At 37.9% G+C, this 22,680-nt stretch overlaps 1 protein-coding gene across 2 annotated transcripts in view; it reads right to left on the minus strand.

The window, feature by feature from the left end:
* Positions 1-22,680, minus strand: part of GMDS (GDP-mannose 4,6-dehydratase) — a 391,195-nt gene that overhangs the window by 216,867 nt on the left and 151,648 nt on the right. For both annotated transcript variants that reach the window (XM_031589284.2, XM_090137013.1), the window contains exon 7: positions 4,892-5,019. In XM_031589284.2, coding sequence (XP_031445144.1) covers positions 4,892-5,019 — 128 coding nt within the window. The remainder of the gene's footprint in view (positions 1-4,891; positions 5,020-22,680) is intronic.

Consider the following 22,680-nt stretch of genomic DNA (forward strand, 5'->3'; position numbering starts at 1 on the left):
AGTCAAGTTCATAACTAAGCCCAGAGTCCTACGAGTTGTTAAAAAAAAAAAACCAACAAGACGGAATAGTCATTGTTTCTGATACCTACGCCTCTAGAAAAGATGGTGCTTCAGCACCATTGTGAAGAATTTTATGAATGATCTCACCATTACTTCACCTAGATGGAGGTGATAAGATTGTGAGTGCAGTGGATCATCACATCAATCAGAGCAGACTGGATATCATTTTAAGATTGATTTCAACTGGGATATTAATTATCCCAGCTCAAACAAGTTGATGGAAATAAAATGTGCTCATTTTGAAATACATAAAATATCCCTGATCATGTGAATGGCTCAAAAATCTCTATTTACCCCTCAGATTCACAAACAAGTCCAGCAATGAAAAACACATTAGGTTTAATATTATCTCTTCATTTTGTTAGAAGTGATTATCTGTGACTATAAAAGCTAAGTAGTAAGAAGAAAAAAAATATTTTTAGCTTTGGTCCATAACAAAAGGGTAAAATATTTGAATTTAAAAGCATGCCTTTCAACTCGTGAGCCAATCTCACGACTGGTATGAGGTATGGGGTAGTTATGAACACAGACAAAACTGACTTTCCTTTCATACCCAACAATCCTAAACAAAGCAAAACTGTTGCAAGTATTCTGCTGGGCATATCAAATAGGACTTCCAGTTCAAACAATCTAAGGTGACATGTATTTCAAAAAATGACACATCCTTAACATGCCCAGAAAACAACAAAACAGAACTAAAATTACCCTGACCAGCAGTCTACTCTGCTGAATCATTTTCCCTTGCCAGACAGAACTACTGAAAATTTTACTTCACTTTTGTGCACGAATTTTTATATCTGAATGCACCTACAAACATACAAGGGATTCCCCATAACAGATAATGGTAATAGCTGTGTCAGAGGTCAGCTTCTTAGAAGTGAATGAAAGAACTGTGAAAAAGCAACCGGGTGATGCCAGCTGGAGATTTGAACACAGAAGACATCACAGTGCACGCGACTAGATTTTACAGTCTCAATTTAAACATGCACAGAAGTAGTAAAAATGACTGTGCAATCTCTTGTGCATTTTAATCACAAACAGAAGTACAAGTAATAAAAAAGTTGGAAAGGCTAGTTAATGTTAATTGACTAATATTGATTGCAATTAATTACTTAATATAAATTAATATAAAGGTTAGTTAATATAAATTAATGAAAGCTGATTGGCATATATTTAGAATATCAAACGCTCCCTGATTTCACAATGAATTTAAGACTATGCTTAATTTAGAGCATTTGAATAGACCTGTAATTAATTGAATGGCAGCCAATCATGAATCCTCTGTAATTACTGCTTGAAACACTGCTCGATTTCTATTGAAAAGAAGTATTTTTTATCTGAATCAATGCATGAAGGCTATTAAAGTTGTTACCTTCGACTTTTTTTCTTTTAAAATGCTTCTGTAAAATATATACAGACAGGCTTTTCCATAGCATTCATCAGCGCTACATCGATGACGTTCCAAAACAATTAATGAGCATATATTGGTTCAATATATTGATAATTTGTTTGGAGCAGACAACTAAAACTGCATCAGGGAAGCAGTTATCTTCATCATATGTCTGCTGATTGGACAACAAAGTTGTGGGTGACGCAATGGCAGAAGGCAACCTTAGTAAGTGATAAGGAAGAGACTGAAGGGGAAAGAAAAGCCTTATTCTAATGAAAATGAATGTGCTCTTTTCCCAGAACAACCTTCCAATGAGACTATATCCTATTTGTTGGATAACCCCCTACAACCTTATAAAGAAATGTGTCTGTAGCTTCCCCAGCAACAACACTTCAGGGCTTCAGTTGCGTATGTACCTTAAGGACCATTTAGCATGTAGGAAATAAAACAAAAAACAACCAGCAACAGATCAACGCACATTTTTTTAAATGATCCAAGTTAAACACTTGTAAGAATCTGTACCTATTTGAACGAAGACTCCTGGGAGATTGTCTGAGGAAAAGCGTATGCCTCGTGTGTGTTATAAAAGGCACAAAAATGAGTCAGACTTAGGGCTTGCTGTTATACTAGTATTTGAAAATACCTAGCAGATGGTTTACTAGAACTTTCTGCAACAAATAAAAGGCAGGAATCACTCTCACAAAACAAAATAGCACTCCGAAGATTCATAGATCATAAGTGCTGATACATTGTTTCTCCTCTTCCAAATCAGTGGCATTGATCATCTGTGCTACCATCCCTTGAGACTTGTGCTGGACCACAGTTAAGTAAAAGCAGAGAAAGAGGAAGCAAGAGACTGCAGTAACTTCTTCAGAAATGTTAACATTTAATAACAGAATGTTAGGACAAAACTAATAACCAGTCCAAAACATCCACTGTCTGCTTAGTTCCATTTCCCTCTTTTCAAATGCTGATCGAAACCTTCCTTCTGAGTTACATTTCCTCATTTTTATTCAGCAGCACAATGCCACTGTACCTCACTCTCAGTTGCTGAATATAGCAGTCCCAGCTCATAAACCTAATCAAACACATATTCCAACTCTTCTCTCCTAATATAAACCAATCTTTATGACTCAACTCCTGCTTGTGCTTTGTAACCACCAGACTTTCTCCCCTCCAATACATACAGATACAGAATCTCTCCACAATGTCAATGGGAGTTTGCTCATCAACTTTCATGGGATCAGGAGTTGACCCATAATGTTTTATAAAACAACAAAAAGGAATGTATTTATGGTTTTATTATTATCCCTACTAAGGAAATAATGAGAAAGGAAGGATTGTACGTGGTCTAGTCTATATGCACATGTGTTACTTGTATTAATATCAATGGGATTTAAAAGTACATATGGAGAGGATAAGATATATCCCTATGTGTTCAGCCATATGCTTAAGGAAGCTCCCCGAATGCTTGTAAATACGATTATGCTTGCTAACATACTATGTATTTATTTGAACAATGTTAAATCTCTAAGCCCTACTTTCCAGCCCATTAAAGCCTCAAATAATTGTTTATTTCCAGTTTAAAGTTACTCTCTTTTAGCCATTAGAAGGCCGTCTGTAATCACATTTCCATGATATTTGGGGAATTAGAGAATTGATAATAACTCTCCCATTATCCAAAGGGGTATCTCTGGGAAGAGAAATGCTCAAGATGAACTATATTTTAGTGAGGAATTCTTCCAAAAGATTTTGGGACAGGCCCAAAACATGTTAACTGAAAGGTCTGGAATGATACTTACACAACAAACATGTGTTCACATTGTAGACCTCAGACAACTACGTTCCTTCTGGAGGCCAAAGCCATGTTCCTGGATAGACTTGCTCTCATTTTCTTTTTGTTTTTGAAGTTTTGGAAACAGGACAAGGGCCTGACCCATTATGCACAAGAGACTTATTCCAAATTTCCCATATAAAAGACGACATCAGAATTCATCCCACAGTTTATGACTTGGTGCAAACTGCCTTTAAATGAGACAGCTGAATTATTTATGGAATATCTTATGCATTTAGTAAATCATATTGATATAATTGCAACTAATCATTTTATTTGGCTCATCTGTTTCTTCCTTTCAGCTGAGCCTTGGTAAATGTTTTTGTGAACACTTTGTTATAGCTTTATCAATAGAAAGATGATTGGGATAGTTTACTAGATTACTACGTGAACTAACGTTGAAATCACAAATATAAAGCAATTTGCATGGAGGCAGAGGATATTTGTCATTCTCTTGGTACACGTGGCATGATAAGTACCATCTTACATGCAGCACAGAATCAAAAGGTAACTTTACAGCCAGCTGCCAAAAATCACCTTTTTGCTTACTTAGCACAACTCATTTCATGTTTACTTTTTTTTATATCACCCAGAGCAAAAGTGTATATTGTGGCATCATCATTTCATTTCCTTGTGTGTTTTTTTTTTTGTTTTTTTTTGTTTTTTTTAACCACAAACAAGATTTGGGAGCTCAACATTTACTTTATCTTTTAAATCCCAAATTGCAATAAAAGCCCAGATCAGGTTTTCTTTTTGTCCTACTGAAATACTTCATACTTTGTAAAACAGAAAAACAAAACTGTTGTCATTTTTTTAAACTACATCAATGAATGGTGAAGCCAGATCCGGTTTCCCAGCAAGGCATTATTAAAAGACAGAAATAGACCAATGACCGCAGGAAATCTTTAAGCACCAAAATGGGGACAAAAGCCTCCTGGGGAAAAGACAATATTTCCTACATGGTCATTCATGTCTCCCTGTCATACAATACAGGGGTATTGTTTGTTTGTCTGCTTTAGTAGATGCACAGAATAAAATTAGAAACAACTCCTGACTATGAAAACACTTAAAATGCTAAACGCAGGCATACATGGCAGAACTGAGGTCACAACTATGCTGCAATGCTTCTTTTTTAGGTATAACCAGATCATTTTGATCATCAATATCACTTTTGATCATTAGTATCAACATCATTCTTTCCACATTAATATATAATAAAGACCACCAACCCCCTCCACCAATGCAATCCAATCTGTGACTCCAGGTCAGTTTGATTATTGCTGTAGTCTTAATATTGGTCATACAAATTGTGAAAACAGTAGAAGAAATACTCCAAAATAGAACCAGTTTATTGTTGGTCCCTTCCCCCAAGGAATTCAGTGAAGGAATGTAAACCCAAAGATTTATTTTTCTGTTCAGGTCATGCCTGGGGTAGACTTATGTTACTAAACTCCCTAGTCTGAAATCAAGAGCAACACAAAGTTAACAAGTCTCTATAGGCAAAAAAATCCTGTAGCCCTCTGTGGATCACAAAGTGAAGTTACAGCAGTAAGAGTTATCCTCACCACAAAGATGATTCAGAACAAGGCATCTGGCTCACAGCTTACCTCAACGTAGTCCCTGGCATGGCCCCAGTCTCTCTTAGCATCCAGATTGCCCAGGCTGAAAGAATCCATCTGTCCGAGGTGAATCTTTGCCACTGATCGGCTAATTTTTCGAGTAACAAAATTAGCTCCTGGAACAGAAATAAAAGGGAGCATCAGCATAGTCACTGATAGTGACATAGTGGCAGATAATTGGCTACAAGAAACACCTAGCAGCTCGACTGATTTCACTCTCCATTCTTCATTCATTCCTCTCATACCACCTAGTCCTATGCCATCATTTATTGTTTGAGCAGGCTACCAAGCTTCCAGTGCAAGTGTCACATTAGCTTCACTTTCACAGCAAACATCTTTCTTTGTGGGACTTCTAAGCATTCCTAATTTGCTGCCTCAGTGTTCAGTCCAGGCATAAAGCCAAAGAAAATCATCTGGAATGTCAGTACTTAAACACAAAATGCAAAAGGTTACATAAAGAAGACAGACATCTTAGGCCACCCTTGGGTTTTTTTGTTGCCGTTTAATTTCTTCCATTTTATTTTTTAAAGGAATGCATCATCTAAACATGTTTGTTTATTAATTTTTTTAAGAAGCATATTAAAAGACTGTGATGGTTAAGCATACTCTATATTTCTTATTATTTGGGATTCTCTCTTCCTCATTTTCAATGACATTGTAAAATTGTGATTTCACCTTTTTCAACTGAAGGCTGTACATTATATTTTATCAGACTTCAGTATTTTGTTCACTATATTTCACTGGAAAAATGTGTGCCCGTTTATGCTCACGACTGAGTTGTTTTAAAAAACACTTGCTTTTAATTAAATTTGTATCCTCATTTTTAGATTATGACCTCTGTTGTTCTAGAATGCGGTCAGCAGTTTCCTCAGAAACACAGGACCTTAAATTTAGATGATGAATATAGGCTAAACAAGCCCAATGGCATCTGAATACTAATGGGCCACAAAAATTAAAATTACATGCCTTTTTAATAGCTAAAGGAATATGATTGAGTGATGACAGATGATACCACATCCAACTGGAAAGCAGGAAAGTTAGTGAAACTTGTAAAATGCTCGTAGCAAATTTTAAAAGCACAAAGTAGTGCAGCTTGTACATTTAAGGCATGTATGGTAGTTTTTTCATTATAGAACACTTGAAATATGCATCTGAATGTTTTCTATTTATTGTCAAACAAATGTTAGGCTGCTGCAAAATTACTACATAATGAGAATTGTGTGTTTCAGACCACTAATTTTTGCTTTAATGTCTAGAGCATTACAGTTCCTTTTGTACCATTTCACTCTGTCAAACAAACAAAGAGTGCACTTTTAAGCACAATATTAAATGACACAGGTAAATAATTCAGAGCTTATCATAGGGTTAATATAGAATTTTAATTTTCTGTCAGTTGTCAAGACTGTCAGTTCAATCATTGCTATCAGATACTTAGAATATATCATAGTTTTGTGCTTGTTTTTTGAAGGATTAAAATCATATAATTTCCACAGTCCTTGAAAAAAAAAAAAAAAAGCACTTATATAAAAAGAAGTTTTACAAAATAGAGTGATTTGCAAAAGTTCACTAACAAAAATAAACTTGGGAGTCTTTATTAAATCAACGTTTCTCAAAAATTGGTCAAACTAGCAAGATAAAAGCCTAGGCCATCCTTCTCAGCAGGAGAAACAGAATTATGCCAAAGATAAACCAATGCAAACCACAGGACCAGCACTACAATTCTGCTATTTCAATTGCTGAAAGCAAAGTGTGTTTCCCCAGTTCCTGGTTGGACAGGCTTGCAGCGGGAGTGGAATTCTGGGTGAGAGAATCTGTCTGGTTAGCCTGACTGGCACTTCTCCAATGATTTTATTTTTTATTTTCTTAAGTCATCAGAGTAATCTTCATACAGATTATTACTAATTTATATGACACAGATTCAACCTATCACATAAACATAGTCAGGAGAGCTCTGAAATTTCTTAACCTTCTGCAATGACATAATTTCAGTTTTTATTATTTTCTGTGAATAACAATTGGGAGAGAGACTTTTTCAATGGGCGAAGTACACAGTCTTATGTTCAAGGCTGCAACCGATTAACAAGCAAACCCAGGAGCTTTCAACACTACATTCCCATATGCAGTAAAAGCAGTGAGAGTTCTAATCATCATCTGCATTAGAGAGAGTTTTACTGTCAACCTCCACAAATAATGAACATCAGTTTCCATTTTTTATACTTTCTTAGTACAAATAAGAAGCATAATAGGTAATGAGTGTGTGTGAGGATGATACATTCAACTTAACTTGAAATGTATGTAAGTATGAAAGATATTGCAAAGGGAAAAAGATTAATCTGGCACAAAGCAGTCACCGATAACTGGAGAGAAACTGTCTTCAAAGATCTTAAAGAAAAATCAGAATACACCTCCAAATGCACAGATTAAAGAGCATCAGAGCGATGAATGAAAACGTTTATTTACCACAAATTGTTTAGTAAAGGTTCTTGGAAATGCTTCAGTACTGAAGTTGTAGAAGAAAATCATGCTACTGTTCATTTTGAAAAATGTGATCAGAACTTTTCTTATGTAACCAAGGACTGAATGGCACATTCCATGAGCATTTAAATGATATGGTTCATAAATAAAGTTTAAATACTGATTCTCTTCAAACACAGTATCTTAAAATATCCTATTACATTTCATGTTTGATCCCATGCCATTAAATGCATGTCATAACTAGAAATTAAGCCGATGTCCACTGGAGTCATACAAAACAGTTAAGGCTATGTCAGCATTTTCATCATAAAGCCCTCTCCTAGGGGTTTGCAATCAGGCTATAAAGTCTTGCTTTGGCAAGATGAGAATGGTTTGGGAATGATTCTATTGAAAGATCTACGTGGATTTCTACAGTTATCTTTATATAACTGAAGACAAACCTTTGTATTAACATCTTTCTTCCTCAGGAGTTATTGAAGATTTAATTTTAATGTTGAGACTACACAAACGTTTTTCTCCACAGAATGGAAAGTTAGTACAAGTAAAAGTATCAGCAGAGCTGCTGCTATGTCATACACTTCGTTCTTAAGGTCGACTTTCATCAGGTCTAGATGGTACATCAGCTACAAGGCCATTAGCTATTGCAGCTGTGTAAGGCCTATATTCTAAATGCTACCACCATCACCATATTGCATGAAAACTAGCTTCGGCTGGTAGGGAAGAGAGGTCAGAGTCCCACATGTGTCTCCTGGCCTTGTACCCCTTCCTCAGTTCCGAGAGGCTTTGGAAAACACACCTCCCTGCTCACACCTAGTGGAATGAATGTGGAGCAATGAATCTCTATTAAATGCATAATGCATTTTGACTTGCTCACTTACTCATAATATGTGAGGGTGGTGCTGTTCTAGGAGCTCATTATCCTACACTGTCCTAGAGAACAAAGAGTCATTCTTATTCCCTCAGAAGGGCTAAGCATGCTGCACTGACTGCCTTGCGTAGCTATCCTAGTTATCTAGGCAGAAAATACTTCCAAACCACTATGGGCTAAATTATGTGCCTTCATGTTACTACCAACAGTGCTGAAATTACTGTAGTGCCACACCAGAGGTCTGGCCAGACATGGCAAGAGTTTCTTTGGCATGTCCTCACATTTCAGCAGTTTCTTGGTTGAGGACAGCCTTTCAAGAGTTACATTTTAAAAAAAGTCCTTAAACCTGAGTTTTCATGATATTAACAGCTCTTTCAGCCCTGGGCATTAGTTCAGATTTGTTTTGAAAACCCAAGCCCTCCCTCTGAGATCATCAGCATTCCAACAGGAACCATAAGGTCTGATTTATAACTCTGTTTACCTTAGTCACCATTCTAAACAAGGAATCCTCATTAGCAGACCTGATCTGTAAAACACATACCCAGACAGTAAACGATTACAGGAACAATATTGCAATAAGAAGTACAAACCAATATCTTGAGCTCTGCAGTCCAGGCCTGTTGCCTGCTTGGCCACCTGGTTCAGGGCAGCTCATCCCTCTGAGAAGGATGCTGCATATACCTGGCAAAGACATGGTTCCAAAAACTGGAAAAACACGTAAAACCAATGCTTTAGGTTGTACACTCTCAATATACCTACAGTTTCAAAGTTGGATACCCTGAGTGAAAAAAACAGTGCACCTCATTCTTTTCATTAGCCCTTCCTGCATTATCAGAAAATTGGTGTTTTTATCAAGATTCATGAGTTTATAACAAATAACCAAACAGATGAAGCAGTGTGACGAGCTTCTGTTATAGAAACTGTTTTTGTTTGTTTTTCCAACAACCATTATTTTCTAGTCTCTCAAAGCTACAGATGAAAGTCAACACATGGCGAATAATGGACTTAGAAAGATTGCTGTCCCTGTATAAAACTAGTTATATCTGACATAAGAAATATCCATCTTAATTCATATCATAGGTAACAGACAATCTAATATTGTTCAATAGCAACTTTAATCAGCTGAGATGCAGTACTATTCTATTTGAGTTTCCATAACAACTTTTTCTGTTTTGCATGAAATATGACAAGAAGTTTTCTGTCTTTAAAAATGCTGGCACAAGAAAAGGGGGATTTTTCACCCCCCTTTTAGATTCTACAGTTCTGTCATAAATTCTAGTGGAAGTCCAACATGTTCAAACATTGTGTACCCAGTGCTTCTACTAACCCAGGGGAGCATATATCTTTTAGCATATATGTTGTAAATGATACATTTAATGAGATCATTAAAATAATTTGATTGCCTGAAAATCCATGCTGCTCATAATTTCTGTTCTATTAGAAGTTTTGCCATTTTTTCTGGGGCAAGCTAAGATGAAATGACAAAGTAGCACCCAGTTTTTCTGGGAAAGAAATCCAGAGTCTCTGTTAGCTTATACTGATGAAAATCAGCACAAAAACTCCAAAGTCAGTGGAGTTATGTTAATGTAAGCCAGACAAAAAATCAAGTTACAGATCTTTGAAGCTTCCAGTTTGAGAGATTTAAATGGAATTTTCAACTGTATCTTAATTGAAACAACTGATAAAGCAGCTGCTTAGTACATGTTAGACACAAACAAAAGCAGCTGAATTGTGAATCAGCTCTCATTTTACAATAGCAAGTTGTTCTTCTCATAATAAAAAACACACAAATTAGAAACATCCCTGTTTTTAAACAAAGGAAACATCAATTCTAATGCTGATTTTTTCCTTTCCAGATCCTCATACTATCCTACTAATTTCACACTTGAATACAGCTACGTTGGGATGAGCTTGCCAGAAAGTCCACAATCAGATTTCTGCAAAACGAAATATACGTGAAATGAGGGCAAAATGATTCACAAGCAACTCATTGTAAAGTCATGCACTGCATGGGAAACATCTTCCTGACCTGAGTAATAAATCATTTTATTTCCTGAAACATGAGATACAGTGCTTTAATCCTTACATTTTAATCCTGTATAGCATAGCTGGAAATATACTTCATCATAATGTCTGTAATCTCCTTCTCCATCCCTTAAAACTGTAGTAATATCTTAAGATAGTAGGTTTCTTATATTTATAATACATAAAGAGTAGAGTATCTGACACATTTTCAGTTCATGTAATCCTAACTATCTTCCAATAAACATGTGGGATCTCTGAATAGGGAAGAATAAGTTACTGATAATAGGCCTCTTTCCACAAAGGTATTTTTTATCTGTTCCCCTGGAATTAATCACATAACAATAAAATTAACAGATCGCAAATTGAAAGCAACTGTGCAATAACACAAGAGAAAATTCTTCCTCCTTATCAAAGGATTACAATTCACTATTTCATTAAAATGCGTTACTTCAATAAAATGGTATTCATTCAATTAAAAAACTGATAACAAAGACATCCACTTTAATAACATATTGATAGACTTTTAACTTTCCAATGCCAAAAGCCAAGTATGCTAATTTAGGGAAAAAAAATCTGCTTGGCCCTATTTCCCATTTGCACCATCCTTTTTCAACTTGAAGTCCTTTCATAATGGGAAATGCACTTTTTTTTTTTTTTTTTTTTTTTTTAGCATGCTTATAGGAGATTGAAGCAGATAGGTAAACATGCACAGGTAGGATGAATCAGCAGCAGGAGGGTGACAAAATAATGGCATGGCATACACCCTGTTCTTCCAACACAAGAGCATACTGAAGACATTTGGATTGATGAGGGCAACAGCAGTTCATGTGAACTTGGCACGGAGGCAACAGAAATCAACAGTTTTCCTAATTGGAGGGGAAAGTGAGAGTGGGAGACACTTACTTTGTGAGGAATGACAAAGTACAGAAATGGGGAGGGAATGCAGAAAGACGACTTTCCTTTTTCCTGGGGGGAAGAAAGATAGCATGAAGCCTACCTGGACGGACAATTAGCAGCACTGTAACAGAGAGACATGGAAGTGGGGCAACAGATGTACCAACGGCCATGAAAACTGGGAATCAGACGTGCTGTTTGCCACTAGGTCTCACCACAGCAATCTACATTCCTCAGTGATTTAGTGCAGCTAACCATCCACACTGGGATTTGTCAGCACAGCTTTAAAATCTCTCCACAACTGTTTTGCATACAAACAGATACACATTTCCACCTCTACACAGAACAATGACAGGATGATTTCAATGAATATACAGCAGCAGTTCTGTAATGTCGCTGCAAAAAAAACCAACAAACCCACAAACATGTAATTAGCAGTCAGTCTGTTAGACTGATAGACTGCTGCTATTAGGTTTCACATTAAAAATGACCTTATTCAGGACAAAATTCACACACTGGATCTATCTGATCGTTTAAAGGATATGCCGACAAACCTGCAATAATAGCTGGACACAGAACTGTTATTTTAGTATATTTCCTCTATATAATTTTTCTTAAATTAAAATATTTTCCCTTCAGGAACTGTACACTGAACAGGAAAAGGTGAGGCATCAAAGATTCTTATAAAGGAAAAACCAAACATTAATACTGAAAACAATATGTAAAAGTGTTATTCCTGTTCCCAAGTTTATGCTCTTAATGGCACTTACATAAACAGAGAAGCGTTTCGCTTACAGAAAACTTAACCTTTTGCTCCAAACTATTCCCTTTGATTTTTTAAACACAGTTCTATACCCTGTCTTTTGAAATAAAAGCAGAAGTATTTAGCCACTCTGATTTGTTCAACACTCACTTAAGATGTATTTTTTAAATTGTGCATGTAGTATTTTTGAATTAAAGCACTAATATAAGATGTTGCAGAGTTAGATGAGTTTTTGCATGCACGAGCTGTGGGTTAGCACGAATGTGCTTGCTCATCAGCACAGTCTCTTTATATTGTTTAGGTATGAGTAAACAATTGGAATTAAGCATATGCTTTGCTGATCCAGGGCTGCAATAGCAAGAAATGGTTGCAGTCAGAAGAAAAATCTGGCACTTGTACAAAGCAGAAATATCATGCAGTCTAAGACAAGGAGCACAAAAACTGATTCTAACTCAGCTTGTTAAATAACTAGAGAAGTTTGGACGTCTGTGCCCCAGCAACTAGTAGCATGTCAAGAAAAGTGCTGTTTGATGGCTCAAGCTGAGACATCTAGCCTTTACTCTAGCACTCCCTTGAGAACAAGCAGGCAAGGCTTTTAATCTTACCTGGTGACACATGACTGAATAATACAGTTTCTCAGACCTTCTGACCTTTGAGGGACTAAGTCTGGCTGGTCTCTCAGTCTCTCCAGGTGGCTAGGACATTAGTTTGTGGTAGGTCACTTTACGATCAAGACTTTGCACAGGTCTTCTGTGTCTTTCTATACAACCTCATTAGTGCCAATTCTTAATGTGCAAATTTTCGAGTGTAAAATGTGTAATTTCATTTAATTTTAACTTTCATGCACTTCCACTAAAGACAAAAGAGACTATAATAAGAGCTAGCCTTAAAACCAGTCACAGTGGCATGTAACTTTGCTGAGTCAGTACTTACATATCTTCTTTCTTACATAAAATCAAGGTGTTTCTAAATCCATGTATTTCCTTTTTGAGCTCAATAGCTCAACCTTTCTTTCTTTATTAAGAGCTTTCGTCTGAATAGTTTTGTGACAGCACTAATCTTCAAGGCACCCGTATGGGAAGCCCTTACTACATTATTTAGTAAATGCATCCCATTGTCATAAACCACCCTTTGCTCCAGGAGTCCTGGAGCAGCCAAGGCAGGGTCCTGAAATGCTTGAACTCTATCACTGGAGAGCTGGAAGGATCTAGAGGCAAAGAGCTCACCAAGGCGTAACAAGGGACTAGGGAGAGCTGGAGAGGAGGAGAAAGAGAAATCTCGGCTTCTGCAAACACAGGAAGTGTAGTTTTTTCTATTATTTGAACAGGGCATGTAAAATGCAAGCCACTACATTTCCTTCCATCTTCTGTGATATGAGTAATTGGATTCTCAGCTGGGGTGCTATGAAAAGTACATCTCTCACATTGCTGATGATCCCAAGAATTCCCTGTATAAATCAACTGATTGTCCACCATTACCATTATGAGGATGAGTTGTTGCTCCAGCTAGATAACCCTTCAGCCTCAAAACAGAGTAAACAGATGGCTCTGGCACATGAGGCCAAAATACTCTTCAAGATGTGATAGGCAGCGTGCAGTCAATCTGATGTGCTACTAGCAATACCAGAAAGGCTCTCAGTGCTTTCAGCTCACTCTATCTGCCCCGGCTGTCTCAGTTTCCTCAGCCCTGTTTCTACACAGGAACAAGTAGGGTGCTGAGAACAGAGCAGGACAACACGAGAAGCGATGATCTTGGATAAAACCAAAATGACAATCTTCAAATGCAGTATTCTAACAACAAACCTCCTTGAAATGCACTTCAAAGTAATTATGCAGAAAGAACGCCCAAAACCTTAAAGAAAACCTGCAAACTTAACAGGGTGAGAGTGAAAAGGAAGTGCAGGGACAAGTTGATGAGATATCGGGAAGAGTGAAAGCCAACAAAGACAGCACGGCCCTTCTGTTCCCGAAAAACTTGGACATGTTTGGCCAAGCTGTGTTGACCTCCTGTATTCAGAGAGCCAATAAAAACATTATTTCACCTAGCTGTAGCTGCTGCCAGTTGCCTTAACGTGCCATAAAAAGTTACGTCCTTATGTCAGAGCAGGCCACAATCACTCTCGGGGGACTATGGAGTTAAGCAAGGGTGCTTCCACACCCAATGCTGCATTGAAAACGTGGCTAGGCAGGGGGGCAGCTCTCCCACAGGAGGTTGCATAAAAGCTGCTGGTTGCAAGCAAACCCCCTCTGGGACAAATGCCGGGAATGAAGCTCATTTTCATTTTAAAGTGAAAAAGGCAGTGTGGTGAATAAATAGACACTGTATTTACTGTAAAAAAAAATCCCTTGAACACAGGAAACCAGTAAAATTATAGCAGTTGTATAAAACGTACATGCATTTCAATGAACATTCTCTTTTTCTAACATTGTCACTGAAACTGAATCTCATTCTTGCATTCCTTCCAAGTGGGAATGATGTTTGTTTAGTGTAATTAATACCTGAATTAAATAAAAATAAATATGCAGCTATATATACAGACAGCCAGTTTTCTACTAAGATGAATTGTTGCAGTCTCACTGAAGTGAGATTTCTTAAGTTTACAAAGAAGAATCCACACTTATACATTCTACCATTAATATGTCCAATTACCACAACACTTTCACACGAAACTCTGAAGCAAAGCAGAAATGAGCTGTACAAAACATTTGGAAAGCAATTAAATGGCAAAAAAGAACATCTAAACAAAATGTTCATTTTGCACAGCTCAACTTTTCACGTTCTCTACTGTTTTAATATCAGTATTTTAAGAACACTTCTTCCTTTGTAGTTTCTCAAAATTCATTGTTATCCTGTTTTTGTGATATTTCCCATTTAAGCTAGTTTAGACTTCCTCTAGGAACAGAAGAGGCAGTCAGATCACCTGCTGTTCTGAGATGCTTACAATACTTAAGCACAATGGGGTGAAACCAGGACAGAAAGTTAGCCCAATTCTGAATTTCCTGGCTTTGTATTATTAGTGGGACCTTTCACATGATTTTAGTATCCACATAGGTAGCTGTGCATGCTCTCTGAAACTCACACATGTACATACACATGCTCTGTGCTTGTTCAGGAAGAAAGCTGTAAATTCTAGCACTGAAGTTGGGGCTCCCTGTGCCAGTGTTATTACTGAATGCATAGTGACACAGCTTCATTACACATCTCTAGATTAATTAGATGTCGTTCCCCTCAGTAAGATCGCTCCCTATGCAGAGGACGGATTTGATCTGGGTGCAAAAACTTGAGAGGAATGAGGCAGAAGTTCTATCCGAATCTGAAGCTCAGCAAACGTAAAGAACCACAGAAGAAGAAATGATGGATTCACAGTTCAGTTTGATTAATGCTGCTATGGAAAAATGATTTATACTTGAGCTTCTTTGGCCAATGCAGAAAAGGTGCTCATCAATTCACTAGGGTCTTAGTTAACCACTGGATTAAATAAGAACAAATAATTTACTGGAACTTCACAAAGCTAAGTAAAAAAGCTAAGTATCTTGATACTTGTGAAAAAATTAGAGAGAAGCATCCTGAATAAGTCAAAATAGAGTCATTCTTAGTGCTTAGATGGAAGAGCATGTCCCATGAATGGAGCACTGAGTATATTTGTTGTCAAAGAAATCCCTTCTTGCATTCTGCTTCACAATTTTCAAACATGCAGTCATTCAGGCAAGCACGATTCATTTTGTGCAAAGAATAAAGAAGAAGGGACTTCGGGGCAGGCGGGAGGGGGGAGTGTTTGCAAATAAAAACTCTATCAGATTACAAAGGCACGAACGTGAATTAGTTCTTTGGAGGCACCCTTCATTCACTCATTACACAATTTTTTGAGCTAATCAAGTTTGCAATGTTCTTCCCTCTCTGTAGTTTTCAGGATGTGTTCATATTGACCTCATCGCTTATGTCTGTGGATGGTGAGGAAACCTAACTTCTGTGGCCAAAGCACAACCTTCTTAAATTTCCAGCTGCAGTCTAGAACCCAGTTTCAAAACTGTACAAAACAGAATTTCATATGGCTCCCAAGTGCACGCTGAGGAGTTGGCCTCCCGAAGGGCAGTTCAGAGCGCCCCAAGGAATAGGGATGGAAATCACTGAAATTTAACCCTGAACCCGACGTGAACTCAGGGAATGGGACTGCATATTTTCCACTGTCCTACCATCTGCTGCTTCACTGCACACCGTAATCTTTGGCAACCCCACTGAGAGCTGCCTGGGCTATGGCTCTGTTCAGACAGGGTGTAGAAAGAAAAGACACTGAGAATGTCATGGCTGGCTGACCAGACTACTGAGATCAGAGAGATTATGCCTCATTTGCTCACCGAGCCCTGCCAAAAGCAACACCATTTAACTGCAGGTACTCAAAACCCAACAGGCATGTTTAAAGGAATTCTAAGCTTAAAAAGGAGACCATTCATAATGTGCATTTGTTGGGATAATGTAGCTACCACCTTTTGGCAATTATTCGCAATAATTCTTAAAGAATGCAGTGCTGAGTACTTCAAGTAAAAGTGATATCTGATGGAAAGTACCATACCTGATTTACAGGACAGATAGACCTGGAAGATGACTCAGGCAGGAACAGACAAAGGCGACTTAGCAGCCCAGCAAGCAGAGACAGAGAGAAAATATAACTGTTATTTTAGCCTGTTTATCTCCAGGCTGTGAAATGCTGCACAGTATGGAAGTGTGAGAGTTTGGTACTTAGATGCATAACCCTCATATGTCATTTCACGACAAGGGACCTCCCCTGAGCCAAAGCAAAATCCACATTTGTTCCCCAGAGCACCTCCATGGGCTCTGAATGAAGCAGGCAAAGAATCAGCTCTCAGAAACTCTGACTTCCCCTGACCACATTCTTCTGGACGCAGGCCTTAGCCCTCTCAGTGATTAAATACCTTATATCCATAGAATTTACTATTTTAAAATGATACCTGCCAAAGCTAGGGAATATTTTAGAAGTGCCTCATAACTGCTAAGGAACATTTCTAAGAACAACTGCAGGAAAGCTACTGTAGGAATTACAATTACCAAAGAAGGTGGAATCAAATAAACCACACCAACCGTGTGTTATTAAGGTATCTTTCTCCATCCCCTCTGCTCCTGACAGCAGCACTAGAAATGGAGATGTGATTATATATGTGTCTGCAACAACATCCTGCCCCATTCAAGTACTGCCCTCCTTACTCAAATACTGATCTTGGAAATGAGGGTGCATTCTCTCATATCTGCTTGGGAAAACAGTCAAAAGTACTTCATAAGACAAGCTCCTCTTGTGGCTGCAGGGCTATGGTTGGCAGATGTTATGGTTGATGAATGTTCCTCTAATTGCAAAGGGACACTACCAAATTGTCTTCTGACTTGTAATAGACAGCCGCTGTCACCCTTTTCTTCTTCCCTGCTGCTCTACTGCCTCCACTCTGTCTGCCTCACAGGGAGATCGGAAAAGAAACAGAAAAAGCCACATAAGAGAAGAGGAACAGACATCACTTTCCCAGCTCCAGCTGTGTTGGAGCCAACAGACTCTGTTGTTTTGATGATTCCTGGACTCGTAAGTCTCATTTCATCCCTGCTTGACAGAAGTGCAAAGCCGAGGTGAGAAGGGCTTGCAGACTTACAGAGGGAACATCTGAAATCCTTAAGCTGTTCCCTCCTAGAAAGGGCCTTTCTCTCTCAGATTTGGAATCAAAACATCTCCACTTCAACCTCGTGTTAGCAGGCTCCGCACCTCTCTAACCCTTGTGGGTTGCAAGGGAGTTTTGCTAGTGCTAAGCTTTGGAAGTAAAAGGCAAGGCAGAAGCCATTCGCTTAAACTGGTAAGGCAAAGAGATCAAACTTGCTTTTTGCAGTATTTTTCTTTCTATGTGAACACATACCTTGAAAATAAAACACTCAAAGTAAAAAGCTTCCAGTTAATATTCTCAGCTTAAACTGCTTCTTTTCTAGGCTCTGCTCCTGTTCTCTGTCTTGACTCATAGTCTCAGTGACAAAGAAGCAGCCAAGCAGAGCCACTTCATAAAACGTACTAAATGAAGCAACTTTTAATAATAACACGGGCTGGCAAGTAGCCACGTTAAAGAAGGAAAGACCTAGCAAGAATGTCCTGCAGCACAGAAGTCTCTGTTGTTCTCATTACTGCAAACGAAGAAAATCTCTTTAATACTTTTGATTCAAATGATCATTTGACAGAAATGACGGTCAAGACAAATGGCTGTACAACAAGGCAAATGGATTTCCTACCGCTACAATATCTTACTTGGCTCCCATGACACAACTTCTCTGTTATTCTCCCTTGCCATGGTAAAGTAAACTTGCAGGCTACCCAGAAAACAGATTAGTATAATCAGCCCTTTATAAATTATATCCCTTCACTCAGGGAAAGCAAATAACTTTGCCTCCTCTATAACAACTGTTTCTAATACTTCATTTATTCTTTAAATTGTTTATAAAACACTTCAACAGAGGTCAAGACGAGAGGGCAACAATAATTGTAGATTAAGGAGACTCTCTAAGTATTTTGCACCTGTGAGTAAACACTTGGGCAATTGTTATGATACAAGATGGATACACTGAAATAAAATTCAGTTCTATTTATGACTTTCTTGAACACACGTGTTATTTCATCTGAGAGAGATCCCTCATCTTTTCCACAGCTAATTCACATTCAAGTTGAAGCAGCTGTATAGTTGCTTTCAGTCAATGCTTCAGGCAAATAACAATAGATTTAACCACGGTCTCCTATGGAAGAAACCTAAAGGAATAATGAGTGGACCTAGTTGTCAGAAGTTTTCTCTTGAAGAGAGAAAGAAGAGGCTTTTCTCCTCAGCAACAGACTATTTCTGTTTTCCTAAAATTTTGTGCAAAAACAGCAAGAACAGCTTCAGCCATCTAACAGAAGGCCATGTAATCTGACAAGCTCTCTCAAAAACAGGCAACATAGAATTAATTCTTTGCAAAGAAATACATGTGCAAAATCCCCGTGCTCTGCAGAGAAACCCTTTACTAGTATTCTCTTTCTGCTTTCAGAGATTTGAGTCTGCATGGCTTTTGATAAATTTTCACAAATTTCTTTCACTGCTTCTTGGATCTTTTTGACACCTCCAAAATCCTGTTGCAACAAACTGCTCCCATCACAAACCATAAAGCCAAATCCTTTGTTTGCTTTGAGTCTGTAATTTGGCAAGATGAGAACCAGGGACCAGCACATGAAACAATGAGAGCGAGCAATCATTTCCCATCCACCTTCTCCCAGCCACTTCAAGTTGCCTGTACTTACAACACTCTCTTGCTTGTTCTTCCTATGCCCATGCACAGTACTGGCAGTGACCCTGGCAATGTTTGGGAAAAGGGTGCTGTATAAGCTCTCCACAATATGATCTTCTGAGCTGCTGAGTGTCACAACTGTGCAGATTCCTAATGAAGCTGAACTGCTGCTCATCAAATAACACCAATCAATTTCATCCACACCTTGTAAATACATATGGATCAAATTATATTAAAACTTTAATCCTCTACTCATTTGTTTCTTTTAAAATGTTTAAACCATAACACATCAGAAAAAAAACTGCTTCTTAGCCAAGCTTCAGCATAGCCCAGAATAGGCTGTTAAATAAACCACTCACGTCCCCTAATATCTCGCCCACCAATGAAAAGAAAGAACACAACCCAAGTTACTGAAAAAGAAAAAACAATCAAATTGTGAGCTATTATACAGAAACAATAAACTTAAACATGACAAAAATATTTGCTGAGGGATGTAAAAGTAGCCAGCACCATAGGCATATCAGCTTACTATGAATGAAGTTAGATTCTTAAGTTATTCTCAAGAGTTTCAATGGAATTCAGTAAACAGTATTTTATTCATCACAAAGTATTCTCTTTACCCAGCTTATATGATGACAAGGTTATAAAAATGCAGGTTCACGTTTCAGATTTTTATGTTGTCCCTCTTTCCTCTTTTTTTCTTGGTAAATACCCACATTTCCCTGATTTTCTCATAGGCACGTTGTCACGTGGATTTAGATACAAACACATGCTCTCTCCAAACTACTTCAACCTCATACCAAACCAATGCAGATTATTTTCACGTTTTAATCCTAGTAAGATCTTTCTCCTTGTATCAATACGTTCCCTGATTCTACTTGTTAACCAAACACTGCAGCACTGTACTATTGCATTGCATGTCAGCCAGGAGGTATGCTACAGCCCAATAAAGCAGCTTACCCAGGCAGAATGAAGTGCACAGGGTAGCTAAGTGGTGCCAAAGTATAAAAAGGCTGCTTGTTTCTTGCTTCCCTCAAAGAGAACCAAAATATAAAATCAATTTATTTTTTCTAAAATGAGAAATTAATCTGATCTGTCATGCGAAGCCTTTGCAGAATCTAATTCAGAGCCAAACAAAACAGGAAATACGGGGGCTGCTCCAAAAGTAATGCTTCCTAATTTATGGCACAAGCCCACGACATCAGAGGCAAATGGTGGTATGGCAGTAGAGGTTGAACCTTCCCACCAGTATTCCATTACTGTTTGTTGCCGTGTGACAGATGGTGTCTGACATGGAAGTGCATATGAAGCAAAGGTGCGTCACTGAATTCTTCCACGCAGAGAAAACAGCACCCATTGTCATTCATCAGCGTTGATGAAGACCAAACAGTGGATGTGAGCACAGTGAGGCGGTAGGCGGTGCTTTTCAGCAGTGGTGACAGCAAAGTGAAAGACAACTGTGCAGATTTTTATGAGCGCAGCATGCAGGCTCTTGCTCATTACTGGTGAAAATGCATAGCTAATGGTGGCGACTGTGTTGAAAGATTTGTGTTTTGTAGCTGAGAATTTCCTCTATCAAATGGTGTTACTGTGCTCTTTGTATCCGACAGAATCATAGAATGGCTTGGGTTGGAAGGGACCTCAAGGATCACGAATCTCCAACCTCTCTGCCACACGCAGGGCCACCAACCTCCCTATTTGATACTGGACCAGGCTGCCCAGGGCCCCATCCAACCTTGCCTTGAACACCTCCAGAGATAGGGCATCCACAACCTCTCTGGGCAGCCTGCTCCAGCACCTCACCACTCTCTCAGTGAAGAACTTCCCTGATATCCAACCTAAATCTTCCCTCCTTCAACTTAAACAACTTCCCCTTGTCCTGATAGAATTATACAATGGCTTGGGTTGAAAACAAAGCAGAAAAAGCATCTTGTAAAAATCTCTTGCATTTTCCATGGAAACAAATAAGAGGCATTACTTTCAGAGCAATATACATGCTTTCTGATTACTGAATCAGAATAATTGTTTACAAAAAAAATTGCCAGAGGAAGTTCCCTTTCTCATATGATGAAATATATTCAGCATAGCAGTTCTTCCCACAAACATTATTTTAGAGTAAAAGGAAAAGAAGGGTAAGCAAATATTTCCAGATAAGTACCACAGACATCATTACACGGCTGACTTGTTCTCCTTTTAGAAGTATAGAATTATCATGTTTCTCAAAAATATTTCTTAATGTTATGTTTCTTCCTTTAAAGAATTCTGTAAAGTGCCCAACCTTTCAATATATATGCCCCAGTGCCTTGAAATATCTGAATGGTCTCACTGTCATTAAAAAGCAGGTTTGAAAATTTGACCAGTGTGATTGAGCTCTTATTCACTTACTGGTAATAACCTTCTATTTAGTAACAATAGAATGAGACTTAAGAGTCAGAACCCGTAAGAATCAAGGTACCTCTGTAAGTGTCTTAAGGACTGTGGCTATAACATTCTCTGTAGTAAAAGGCAAAAACATTCAGAAAGAACTTACTGTATCATGTGGCTGCATAAGCACTTCTTTCCGGATAGGTTACAGAATATTAAGAGGTATTTGCCTTAATCCACTTAAAGTAGGGGATAACAAGAAAAAAAAAAGAAAAAGAGGAAGCTGAAGGTGTTGTGGAAAGAAGGGGATGTGGCAGTTTCACAGAGGAATAGTGTAGTTACAGGAGCCTGGTTCAAACACTGTCAAGAAACAGAAACTGAGGATTCTTGAGGGAAGCACACTTGGAAAACAAACATTTATTTTAACCTGGATTACTTTGAAGCAGCAAGCTAAATAAAATGACACTCCATCAAATGACAAAAGCCTACTCTTGTATGTAAAAAAAAAAAAAGTCTAGACAAATTAGCAGATGTTCATGAAAGTTTTAAGTTGAAACAAAAGTATATTACAGGAAAGCTCACATAGATGCTAACAAAATATACATCTGATCTAAAAATTTAATTCTGGCAAGTGATGTTAAATCCTGTGTCTCAAAGCTGTTTTCATAACAATAGTGCAGATGCGGAAAAAATGAAATCTAAAGTCATGAGATTGCAATGGAGATGCCATTCGCTGTGATCACAGTAATTCTACAATAAATTTATACAATAGATGTGAAAGAAAATGACAGTTACTTAGAAAATCTGCTTGCTAAATATATAAAATAAGTAAAGAACAGCTCTGCAAATTCTTAAAAGTAATGTGAATAGCTTGTTAGTATCCCTCCAAGCCTTACATTTTTTAGAGTACTTACTAAGTGTAACTTCAGGTTCATAATTTTATAATTAAATTAAATTTGCATAGCCTACTGGAATAATGTTTCAGATTTTCATATGAGGGATTTTTTCATAAATTGGTTGGATGGGGAAATTTTACCTTAAATTCTTTTGAGAGCCACAAATGTCAAAAGATGTTGAGGGAAAAACGCACTA

Source organism: Phasianus colchicus, chromosome 3, assembly GCF_987193195.1.
Source record: "Phasianus colchicus chromosome 3, bPhaCol1.hap1.1, whole genome shotgun sequence".
NCBI classification, from domain to species: Eukaryota; Metazoa; Chordata; class Aves; order Galliformes; family Phasianidae; genus Phasianus; species Phasianus colchicus.